Raw genomic sequence first — 13122 nt, 5'->3', positions numbered from 1 at the left:
GTTTAATTATAAGACATTTTGCCCAGAGTCGGTAGATTTTGGACCAAGCTTTTGTTTTTTATATTCCCAAACGGCCATTCCAAATCTTTCTCTGCGCGAGTCAAGGCACCGTATTCTTCTCTTGGGCATCACATGTTTTGTTCTTGATTTTTCTATATTAACATTGGAATTTATCAAGAAAATAATAATATTTTAAGTAATGTGGAAAGAATTTTTGTAGCATTCTTTATTTTTATTTAATCAAAACTTCTATGTCAAAGAGAGATCCATATGTACGCAGGACTTTTGCTTTTATTTGATGATTTTTTTAGGGGTGCAAGTAGAGGTTATTCTGTAGTAGGTATAAAATCTGGCGAGTAGAATATTACATTCAACTTGTGATTCGAATGAACGAGGAGCTATTCTCTACTATTACATGTTGCTGTTTAGTCTTGCTCTGATTATTCCATTGCTCATTCGTCAAAGGCCAATTCTCTTTGTTTGCTTGTTGACTTTTCAAACCATCTTCTTGGACTTGACTTGTAAACATCTGGGAAGCTTGCACGCTGTTTCCTCAAAACGATCGTCATTCTTTTCTTGTTGACCAAGCTGTAATTTTTTTTTATGAAAGTTGGTGATGAAAGCCGCATTGAAGAAATTCAATATCCACAACCACGTGGGATACATGGTAGGGAGGGTTCTATAGTTCATAATTTAAACTCTACCATCTGTTTGATTTTATGAAAAAGTAAAAATCTTTCCATAAAAAGTTTATTTTTATTGCGGAGAACACACAGTTGAGAAGATTACAAGAAATTGAAATTTGTTTACTGTAGCGAAAACCGAGAAAGGAGGTTGCGAAACTCGTTTTGTTTTCAGTCTTGCACACGTATCCGTAGTATAAACTAGGCGTATCTATTTCATCGAACAGCTCAATAGTCCCAAGTCCAGAGCAACGTACTGTTGCTCAGGACTACCTTGGCTTTTTCTATCTGTTTTCTGGATTGAGAGGTGGTTAAAACTCGTAAAGGTAAGCGTTGTTTACTTGTATTTTGGAGTTTTTGTTTTACTTCCAAAGCCTTTTTACCTTACTTTCTGTGGTGTACTATTAGTTTCCAGCCTGTCAAATACAGACTCGTAAGGGCAGCACAGTTTTTCAGCTCCTTTAAATTTTGTCTAACCGTGTTTTCTTGTTTCAGGGAGTGGAGGGAAAGAAGTGGATGGAAATTGAGTTATAAAGTTGTAAGGTTGTAATACGACTGAAGAAGTTTCTTGTTGGGGGTGTCTGCAAACAAGCATGTCGTTTGCAGCTTCAACGTGGCTCACGTCCCTCTCGTGTTCATTGGATGCAACTCCAAATCTTCCTCACTGGCTGAGATTCATTTTCCTCTCTCCATGCCCTCAGAGAGCTCTTTTGTCTGGTGTTGACGTTCTGCTTCTGTTGACACTCTTTGTGTTTGCGCTTGTAAAGCTCTATTCTAGGCTCACTTCCAATGCCAACGCTGACTCACACCTTGATAAACCACTTATCAGAAACAACAGAGTTTCTGTCAGGACAACAGCATGGTTTAAGCTAACTCTAACTGCAACCACTCTTTTGACATTATTGTACGCGGTGGCTTGCATTCTAGTGTTTGTCAGTTCCACCAACGAGCCCTGGAAGCAAACTGATGGCTTGTTTTGGTTACTTCAGGCCATAACACAACTAATCCTTATAGTCTTGATCGTCCATGAGAAAAGATTTGAAGCTGTTACTCACCCTTTGTCTCTCAGAATATACTGGATTGCAAATTTCATTGTGGTTTCTCTGTTCACTGCTTCTGGGATCATACGTTTGGTCTCTGTAGGAGTGGAAGATGGGAAACACTTCAGCTTCATGGTTGATGATACGGTTTCTTTCATTTCTTTACCCTTGTCACTTTTTCTGCTCTTTGTTGCAGTTAAAGGGTTCACCGGGATTGTGTCTGGCGAAGAAACAGAACCCCTTATTGACGAGGAAACAAAACTACATGAGAAATCCAACGTTACTGGCTTTGCTTCAGCTTCTGCAATATCCAAGGCCTTTTGGATTTGGATAAACCCGTTGTTGAGCAAAGGGTACAAGTCACCTTTGAAGATTGATGAAATTCCATACCTTTCATCCCAGCATAGAGCTGAGAGGATGTCCGTTATCTTTGAATCAAAGTGGCCTAAATCAGATGAGAGGTCGAAGCACCCGGTTCGAACAACGTTGCTTCGGTGTTTCTGGAGGGAGATAGCCATCACAGCATCTCTTGCTGTTATTAGGCTGTCTGTGATGTTCGTAGGGCCAGTTCTCATTCAAAGTTTTGTTGATTTTACATCAGGAAAAGGTAGCTCTGTGTATGAAGGATACTACCTCGTGTTGGTTCTCCTGGGTGCCAAATTTGTAGAAGTTTTGACAACTCACCATTTCAACTTCAACTCTCAGAAGCTTGGGATGCTTATCAGATGCACTCTCATCACTTCTTTGTACAAGAAGGGGCTGAGGCTAACGGGTTCCGCGAGGCAAGATCATGGTGTTGGGCCTATTGTCAATTACATGGCTGTTGATACCCAACAACTCTCTGATATGATGCTCCAGTTACACGCTGTGTGGATGATGCCATTTCAAGTTGGCATTGGTTTGTTTTTGCTCTACAATTGTCTGGGAGCCTCGGTGATTACGGCTACAATTGGACTTCTTGGTGTCATTGCATTTGCTGTGGTGGCTAATAGAAGAAACAAGCGTTTCCAGTTTAATGCCATGATGTGCCGTGACTCAAGGATGAAGGCAGTGAATGAGTTGCTTAATTACATGCGTGTCATCAAGTTCCAAGCATGGGAAGAACATTTCAATGGGAGAATTTTGGGTTTCCGCAAGTCTGAGTTTGAGTGGCTCTCCAAGTTTATGCACTCAATCTGTAGCGTTATTATTGTGTTGTGGAGCACCCCATTGTTGATATCAACTCTGACGTTTGGTACCGCGCTTTTGCTTGGAGTTCGACTTGATGCAGGCACGGTTTTCACCACCACAACTGTGTTTAAGATCCTGCAGGAACCTATTAGGACCTTTCCTCAGAGTATGATATCTCTTTCACAAGCGCTGGTATCACTTGGGAGGTTAGATAGGTACATGTCTAGCAGGGAATTGTCGGATGATTCGGTTGAGAGAGAGGAAGGGTGTAGTGGACGCATTGCTGTGCAGGTCAGAGATGGAACTTTTAGCTGGGATGATGATGGTCAGCTGCAAGACTTGAAAAACATTAATTTGGAGATTAATAAGGGGGAGCTTACAGCAATTGTTGGGACTGTAGGGTCGGGGAAATCTTCACTCCTTGCTTCAATTCTTGGTGAGATGCACAAAAATTCTGGGAAGGTATGTAATTATTTTTTGTTTAGAAAAGAGGACTTTGTTTTCTATACCATGCAGTCACTAATTTGTGCCGTAATGTTGGTTTCTGACTGTATGTTTTGGTGGCAGGTTCAAGTTTGTGGGAGTACTGCTTATGTTGCACAAACATCTTGGATTCAAAATGGGACAATTGAGGAAAACATTCTCTTTGGCTTACCAATGAACAGGCAGAAGTACAATGAAGTGGTCAGAGTTTGTAGCTTGGAGAAAGACTTGGAAATGATGGAGCATGGTGATCAGACAGAGATTGGAGAGCGTGGCATCAACCTAAGTGGGGGTCAGAAGCAGCGCATACAGCTTGCCAGGGCTGTATATCAAGATTCTGATATATATCTTCTTGATGATGTTTTCAGTGCTGTAGATGCACATACTGGCACTGATATATTCAAGGTGATTAATCTAATATCTTTCCCTGTTTCCTACTCTCCGCATTCTATAAGTTAGACTAATTCATTTTTTTAATTACAAGTCAATTTTGTGAATCCTTTTAATAAAAAAAATGATGTACAATTCAGTTTAGTTATTGACTTCTGGTGGGTTGAAATTAGCACCTATCCAAATGTTTTTGAGACAGTATGCTAAAAATGACGCCATATTTACAGTATTATATATGTTTTTATAGTATAGCCATGTTTTAAATTAGAGTAATTTTATGCAGGAATGTGTGAGGGGTTCTCTTAAAGGAAAGACCATTATTCTTGTAACACACCAAGTAGACTTCCTACATAATGTGGATCTTATAGTGGTAAGGCTTTATCATAATCCTTTAATGTCTTGTCCCATTCAATCTCTAACTTAACTTGGCAAAAGATTTTAAATTTCTAATACACATGTTTGCTTGGTCAAAAGGTGATGAGGGATGGAGCGATAGTACAATCAGGGAAGTATGATGATCTACTTGCTTCTGGAATGGATTTTAGTGCTCTTGTTGCAGCACATGAGACATCTATGGAACTAGTGGAGCAAGGTGCGGTCGTGCCTGGGGAAAATCTGAATCAGCAAATAAAATCACCAAAGGCAGGTTCTAATAACAGACCAGCCAACGGTGAAAGCAATTCTCTTGACCAGCCCAAGTCTGACAATGAAGGTTCTAAACTCATCAAAGAAGAGGAAAGAGAAACTGGGAAAGTTAGCTTTCGTATCTATAAACTCTACTGCACAGAGGCTTTCGGGTGGTGGGGCATTGGAGGAGTAATCCTTCTTTCTGTGTTGTGGCAAGCATCAATGATGGCTAGTGATTATTGGCTGGCTTATGAAACATCCGAAGAGCGTGCACAGTTCTTCAATCCTTCTACGTTTATTTCTATCTACGGAATTATTGCTGTAGTTTCAATTATTTTGATTGTGCTAAGATCCTACGCTGTTATGGTCCTCGGGTTAAAGACAGCACAGATTTTCTTCAATCAAATTCTCCACAGCATCTTGCATGCCCCCATGTCTTTCTTTGACACCACTCCATCCGGGAGAATTCTTAGCAGGGTAAGAATTCCAAGGCTCAAGTATACAACTTTAAATGTAACATGGACAAACTTAAGAAAAAAGAAGTAAAAACTAACGTTTATGCATAAAATAATTTGCAGAAGCTTTATCATATAACTTTTCCAAACAATGTTAATAAACTAATTTTAATTTAAAGAAGTTAATGTTATTTTTTTCTCTCTTAAAATGTCTTTTTGCAGAAACTTGTCCAAACAGATGTATTCTTCTACATTACTGTCACCTTCATATATAATGAATTCTATTTTCTTAAACTTTGACAGGCATCCACTGATCAGACCAATGTTGATGTCTTTATCCCCTTGTTCCTCAATTTTGTGGTAGCCATGTACATTACAGTGATCAGCATCTTCATAATCACATGTCAAAATTCTTGGCCGACAGCTTTCTTGTTAGTTCCTCTTGCTTGGTTAAACATTTGGTACCGGGTATGTGTACGATGTTTCTGTTAGTACAATGCATTGCTGTCATTTTACTATTTCAAGAATGATCTATCACATGGATTTAATTGATTTGTCCGTGTTAGATTATCAATCAATGTCTATATTCTAAACTTTTTGGCTGGAAACAAAAGTAAACGTGCTTACTATTAATGATTTCTCAATTCAAGTATTGTAGTAATTGAATAGCCGTGGTAAAAGCACAGGAATTGCTCACAACTAAACATATCTGATGCAATATATGTTAACAACTCATGTGTTTGATTTTTCGATTTTGGATTTTGCAGGGTTATTTTCTTGCTTCCTCTCGTGAGTTAACTCGTCTGGATTCAATTACAAAAGCACCTGTCATTCACCATTTCTCTGAAAGCATTTCGGGAGTCATGACAATCCGCGCATTCAGAAAGCAGAAGCAGTTTTGCGGAGAAAACATTAAACGGGTGAATTCTAATTTGCGAATGGATTTCCACAACTTCAGTTCCAATGCGTGGTTGGGTTTCCGCTTAGAATTGCTTGGAAGCATAGTTTTTTGCTTCTCCGCCATGTTCATGATCATGTTACCCAGCAATATCATAAAGCCAGGTAAACAAACTCACTATAAAATGATTTGTAAAATGTTTCTCTTTATTTGTCAATGATCCTTGAGAGTCCTTTGAACAACTATTTGTTCCATACAAAATTCTGATACAAAGCTTTATGCAAAAACTCATAGTGGACCAGGTTCACACTGTAATTCTAACAGAAGGCTAGACACTCATAGTTGTAGTAGATGAAAGTGTTACTGTTTTTCTTTTACTTGGAAGTGGTGTAGTGGATTGGTTATAAGTAAAATAAGGAAAATAACAACATCACTGTCCACATAGGACAAACACATCAAACAAAATTATTTGATGAAAACCCCTAAAGTTCTAACTTTTTATAAAGAAAAAAGAATTCCACCTGTTACCCAACAAAGGCTAGAATCTGGCCGTCACCCTATCCTAGTTCCATTCCTTGCTAAACTTGTCTTCTATGTTCAAATTATTCAGTCACATCACTAACCAATCACAACATACCCTTCTAGCACGTCTCTAGCAGGATACTCTATTTGTGCAAAATGTCCAATAGATAAGACAAAATAGAGACAAGAAGATGATTTCAAGATGGTGCTTCTTTGAATTATTATTCAACTATAACATGTGGAAAATATTCAAGTGTGCGACGTGTACACTACATGTTGGATTAGAATGTTAAGAATTCAAGATCCGTTGGAAGTCTTACGAAATGAGTAGGCCAAAACTTATTTTCTTAAGATTTTGCATGTCCTGATCTTTTATGAGTTTGTTGATGACTAATTGGTGTCAAGTCAGTGGTCTGCACTCCCCTTTGAAAAACCTAACATAGAATGTGTTGAAAAGCAATGAAATGGTTTTTATCCTGCAGTCAAAATTTTATTATGATAAACAAGTGATTGGTTTGTTGTGATTGTTGATGCAGAGAATGTTGGCTTGTCGCTCTCATATGGGTTATCATTAAACGCCGTGATGTTTTGGGCCATATACATGAGCTGTTTCATTGAAAACAAATTGGTATCTGTTGAGAGGATCAAACAGTTCACAAATATTCCATCCGAAGCAACATGGAGAAACAAGGATCGTGTGCCTCCTGCAAATTGGCCCGGTCAAGGCAATGTTGATATCAAAGATTTGCAGGTATCCAGAAAAAACCATATTGATTATGATTATTTCTTGTGGTAAAATTAATTATGCAGTAAAATTTCACTATATCCTACTTTACAAGAGTTTTCAATTTAAAATCTTATGATTGATTGCGACTGTTGTAAAGCACGAAGGCATACTTTCATAAAGTTAGCAGGTGCTGACGTTAAATGACTGGTTAACGAATGAGATAACTATTTTATGTTGTAGTAATAAATGGTATGTGGTGTCAAGGCATATAATATTTGTTTTTAGTACATTACTTTATTAAATGATTATTATTAAAAAAATTTAAAGAGAAATATTTGGTAAGAAAAGACTTGTGTTATTGTTATTGTTACTGTAATACGCTCTGAGCAACAAACTATTTACTTAAGGTCATTACTTAAACTTGTGGCAAACAGGTTAGATATCGTCCAAACACCCCTTTGGTTCTTAAAGGCATCACCTTAAGCATCAATGGAGGAGAAAAAGTTGGTGTTGTTGGTCGAACAGGAAGTGGAAAATCAACTTTGATTCAAGTTTTCTTCAGGCTGGTGGAACCAACAGGAGGAAAAATAATAATTGACGGCATTGACATATCTATCTTGGGACTTCATGATCTTAGATCACGGTTTGGTATAATCCCTCAAGAGCCTGTCCTTTTTGAAGGAACAGTTCGAACTAACATTGATCCAACTGGACAATATACAGACGAAGAGATATGGAAGGTAAATAAATTCCTTCAGACCCATTTACTTTCATTGTTTTGCCATTAGCCTCATCATTTCTTGTTTACTGTTGTTGTAGAGTTTGGAACGCTGTCAGCTAAAAGAAGCAGTGGCTTCCAAGCCAGAGAAACTTGACTCTTCAGGTTTGAAACATTCTTACGATAGTTTGACTAATTTTTGGGCTTACTAATGGAAATGGTACTTTCGTTTACAGTGGTTGATAATGGAGATAACTGGAGTGTGGGGCAGAGACAGTTGCTTTGTTTGGGAAGGGTTATGCTTAAGCAAAGTAGGTTGTTGTTTATGGATGAGGCAACAGCTTCTGTTGATTCTCAAACCGATGCTGTGATTCAAAAGATCATCCGAGAGGACTTTGCAGCACGTACCATCATCAGCATTGCTCATAGAATACCAACAGTAATGGACTGCGATAGAATTCTAGTTGTGGACGCAGGTATGAAACATATGCTCCTGTTTCTTCTTACTCTGTTACATCTCATGGATTACACTATTTCTAAGCTAAGTTCTGTTTATTTTTTCCTTAATAGGGAGGGCCAAAGAATTTGACTCACCAGCCAACTTGGTCCAAAGGCCATCACTCTTTGTTGCTTTAGTTCAGGAGTATGCCAATCGCTCAAATGGCCTATAAGAAACTTTTGAGTTCACTTCTGCAAGACAGTAACAGAAAACATACATTGGCTAAGCCTATTAAGTTTTGAGTGATCTTCCTAGTGCTATGTGAAAGAACAAAAGACATTTACCATGGAAGCAGAAAACAAGTGTTGTGAGACGCAATTTCCGTCTCGAATAATTTCTATTAATGCAAGTGAAGTTGCCTAAAGTAAATCTAACGTACAACAAATACAACCATTGTAGCAATTACAGTATCGAGTGTAACAGCTTCACTATTGACTTCGCATTATTCTGATTTGCTTGTACTTCTGATTGAGAATTAGTTTACAACATTAATAATTTGTTCTTCTTATACATGTGGACATGGCAAAAGGAGTTCTAAAAGTTCATTTTGTTTAAATCCTCGAATAGTACCAGGAATCTCAATTTGGTCCTCTTGTCTAAAACAATCTCAATTGGTTTTTAAATTTTATAAATTAGTAACAATTAAGTCCTTTCCTTATGTGGTCAGAGACAACATCAACAGCTGTTGAGCTGTAATATTTTTTGGAGGACGTGTCATTCTTGATTAATTTTAGTGGTTGATGTGTTTTATAATGATAATTTACACGTGGAGTGTTTGCCTTAAAATTATTATGCTTACCCTAACATTTAAAGGGTTTCTTTAGGTAGAATGTGTGTCATTCTTCTTCGTTTTGGGAAAGAAGAGGTTGTAGAAGGTGGAACTAGAACAGTGTTCAACTAAGGAATCTCGTCTTGCACATGCGACGGTTGGAGGATACAACATAGTAGTAGCGCCGCAAGGAGGTTGGGTGTAAAACCCACTTGCTTTTGTGGTGAGAATGCAATGTTTCGAATTGCGAGAACGCCTAAAAGAAGGGAAATTTTTTTGGATTGCCCTAACTTCACGGTAAGATTCATGGAAGCAAAAGTCTCACTTTTTTTTGGGTTTTGAGCAGGGAGTAGAAGTGTGTTGTTGTTGTGTTGTTGAACATGGTGGGAGTGAAGATTTAGTTGACTGCAATTTTTTTTAGTGGTGTACTAAAGAAGGAATTGTAGAAAGTATGAGACATAAAGATATATATGGAACTATGGTGAATTTGGAAGAAAATATTCATGAAAGTCTGAGAAATACTGTGGTGAAGATGGAATAAAGGGATGTTGAAAAGATGAAATAACTTCTTTAAAGAAATTTGTTTTTATGTTGGAAAAGTGGTTGAAGGTGTTAATGGGATGATGTTTGTTATCTTTGTTTTTAATGTAATTGTAATATCAATGTTGATGAAATTTGGTTGATTTGTTGCAAGAAGTTGATGTAATGTAATTGGATATTTGTAATATTAATGTGTTTTAATTAAAAAAATTACTCATTAGTGTTTAACAATGTGTGAAAGGTAAATAGAAAATGGTGTCTATCTAGAAGCAAATATAGTTTAATCATTACATGAAAAAGTTGACTGATTAAGCAAGAAGGATATCCAACAATGGTCATTAATAATTACAGAAAATGAACCTGACAATGTAGTTTAACAAAGCCCTAAAGTTATACATGGCATCTTGTTTGGCAAAGCATATACATGCTTTGCATTACGAACAAAAAAAAAGGTTGTTCAGGAATTGTAATTAATCATTACATCAAATATAAAACATTGTCTACAAAATTAAAGTCCAAAAATTGTCTACTAACTAAACATCAGTTGATTGTTGAGTCAGAATCAGATCTGTTGGTGGCGATATTGTTACTTCAGTTTGCTATGGTGCAAATATTGTTGATTCAGTGTGTTGTATTTGAGGTCGTTGTGGGCAATATTTTTTGTTGTGTTCATTTTGCTTGCAGACACCACATCTTTTTCTGGTCCCACCCTTTCTTAATTCAGTTTCATTCTTCTTCATCTCCCATGCCTCTAGTCTTCGCTTTTTCTTAGGCCTTCCTGGTATTGTTCTTTTCTTTGGGGGTAATACATCTGGATATAATGTAATTTCCCACACATGTTGACCATTGATAGGATAAATGATTGAGTTGTAGGTTTCTTCATATGTTGACTTCCTAAACCAATGACCAATATATTCTTCTTCATTTAAATTCAGAAATTTCATTGCAGTATGGGTGTGATAGCAAGGAATTCCACTAATGCTTCATTTTCTACACATGCAGTCCATTTTGTCAACATTGACAACAAATTGCTCCCCAAATTGAGATATGTGCCTTCAAATAATTTATCTCCTGACCACCTGTCATGTATACAAAACCATAACACAGTTATCATTAAAGTAATGATCATGTAAAAGGATGTTAATCCTATCATTAAAGTTACCTTGGTATCCAATATCCGATTAACCATGATTCCCTTTGAAATCTGTTCAGAACTCCTTTTTCACCATCAGCCTTCACCTCCCCACCTTCTTCATTTTCCTTTAACTCAACCCAATCAATAATTTCTATTATCTTAGGTTCTATGTTATTATGAACCACATATAGATGAACTACACCATTTAACGTGGCTATGTTAAGCATATGCATTGCACAATGGTCATCAATCAATAGTTCTAACCTATCTTCAGCCACTGGCTCATCTCCTAAAGAGTACCAAAGCTCCTTCACATCAACATGTCTTAAGTCTTTGACTGAAGCTAAGATCCTAAAATAGCTCCATGTATCTGGGTCACAAAACCATTGTATTGTTTCCCATCAAATATCAATTTCCCATTTTCGTCACTTACAAAGTGTCCAGTATGGTGGACCACTACTTCAAAACGTTCCTTTTATATTATATATATCTCTCCAAGTCTTTGAACCTGTACATTATGCCTACAAAATATTAAACATATTACACTCCTTACCACTCAAACACGCAAATAGGGGACAAATTAACATCTCCACCACCGAAACACTCAAATAGGGGACCACAAGTTCTACGCAATTCAAAACGAAATAGGGGACAAACTAAAATCCTCACCATTGACATACCCAAATAGGGGACCACAAGTTCTACACTTCTACATATTTTGAAAATGAAATAGGGACCACATCGCATAAAGCATTGCAAATAAATACTCATACCATAACAATACAACAAAAAAACCCATTTCCCATTTCCTATCCCTAAAACCAAAACGCAACACAAAACAAAGCAGGAAATTAAACTAACCTCAACTACCGTGAACCTTCTTCGTTCGCTACGTGTTTCGAAAGCCTAAACTGATTGTCTTCGTCTTCTCTCCGATCCACAATTCAAATCTCTTTCTAGTGTTCGTCTTATGTTATAGATCAATGTTTCAAAATCCCTTATTCCCTTTCGATATCCCTATTTCTTAATACCAAATATGCAGTTGCAAAATCCCTAATTTGCACTGCACAAAATCCCTAATTTAATTTGCTAACCAAGTTCACCAGTTAAATAACGCCACGTTAAAAACTAATACATCATCATAATTTAAATCTTAATTTCACGTAATAAAAACATTCACATCAACATGTTTATTATGCAACATATCAGTAGCTAGGGATGGCAAAAAAATCCGCGCCTACGGATATCCGTGGATAAAATTCGCGACGCATAATTGGTACCCGCAGATATTTACTACCCGCGGGTTGCGGGTAGTGGGTCTTTTAATAACCGCTTATAAACGGGTCGGGTGCGAGTATTATACTATCCACACCCGCGGATATCTGTTACCCGTAAAAAATAAAAATAAAAATTTAATATATATTTTATTAAGTTAAATTTAATTAAAATTAATATTAATTTATATTTTATAAGGTTAAATATAATTAAAATTAAATTTTAATTTAATATATATTATATTTTATATATTTTTTGTAATTTTATTTAAGTTTTATTATAATATTTTATAAAAATATATTTTTTTATATATTTAGGGGTATCCGCGGGTTTTAAAATATCCGCGAGTATTTCTTAAGCGGGTATCCGTGCGGATATCGGGTCGGGTTGTGGGTAGACACTATCCGTGCCCGACCCGACCCGTTGCCATCCCTATCAGCAGTTCTTGACGTTATTTCTGACCATTTAACCAAAATAACTTAATTGTTACTAATTTACAAAATTTAAGACCCAATTGAGATCGTTTGAAATGAGAGAACCAAATTAAAATTCCTGAATAAATTTAAAGACCATCTTAAGATTTAAACTTTTTATTTCTAAGAAAAGTCAAAAGGACTGTTGTTTAGCTGTTAAAACCCCTATGGTTATAAAAATGTTTTTTTATACTTTTACGGATCGAGAATTCTTGTATTACAGAATTAATAGTCACACTTAAAAACCCTATATTTGAAAATTGTTTTTTTTTTAAAATGTTTTTTTGTCGCAAATTATCAATCAATTTGTGTAACACCCAAAAACATGCAATATTTTTTGTTTTTCCAGATACAACGTATTTCAATTATATAAATATTTTGTTACTATCTTAAAGTTATATATATATATATATATATAAATTAATTAATATAAATTATTATTGTATTGCAATATATTTCAATATAAATTAATATATTTCAATTATATAAATTATAAATTAATTAATTAATTAAAATTAATAATTATAATGACAATGGATAATAACAATTAATTAATTAATAAAAATATTATTATTGTTATATATAATTATATAAACATTTGGTTATTATTATAAAATACTTTATATATATATATTGCAATTATAAATTATATGTATATATATATATATATATATATATATATAAAGTAATTAAAAATAATGTTTATAATAATAAAAAG

At 35.8% G+C, this 13122-nt stretch overlaps 1 protein-coding gene across 2 annotated transcripts; it reads left to right on the top strand.

Moving 5' to 3' along the window:
- The first annotated feature begins 323 nt into the window (after positions 1-323).
- LOC108325883 (ABC transporter C family member 4) lies at positions 324-8722 on the top strand. 2 transcript variants are annotated; one of them, XM_017558999.2, is made up of 12 exons: positions 324-667; positions 1179-3355; positions 3461-3781; positions 4050-4136; positions 4241-4870; positions 5152-5316; positions 5616-5910; positions 6805-7019; positions 7430-7735; positions 7815-7878; positions 7950-8189; positions 8284-8722. In XM_017558999.2, the coding sequence occupies exons 2-12, from the start codon at positions 1277-1279 to the stop codon at positions 8382-8384; spliced, it is 4503 nt and encodes a 1500-aa protein (XP_017414488.1). In that variant the 5' UTR covers positions 324-667; positions 1179-1276; the 3' UTR covers positions 8385-8722. The 2 variants fall into 2 exon arrangements, with proteins under 2 accessions (XP_017414488.1, XP_017414487.1); XM_017558998.2 differs by lacking the exon at positions 324-667 and adding an exon at positions 709-1009.
- The last annotated feature ends 4400 nt before the right edge of the window (positions 8723-13122 follow it).

The sequence above is a fragment of the Vigna angularis genome, chromosome 3 (genome assembly GCF_016808095.1).
Source record: "Vigna angularis cultivar LongXiaoDou No.4 chromosome 3, ASM1680809v1, whole genome shotgun sequence".
NCBI lineage: Eukaryota > Viridiplantae > Streptophyta > Magnoliopsida > Fabales > Fabaceae > Vigna > Vigna angularis.
The sequence above is the reverse complement of the archived record's forward strand: the minus strand, read 5'-3'. Positions and strand labels throughout refer to the sequence as shown.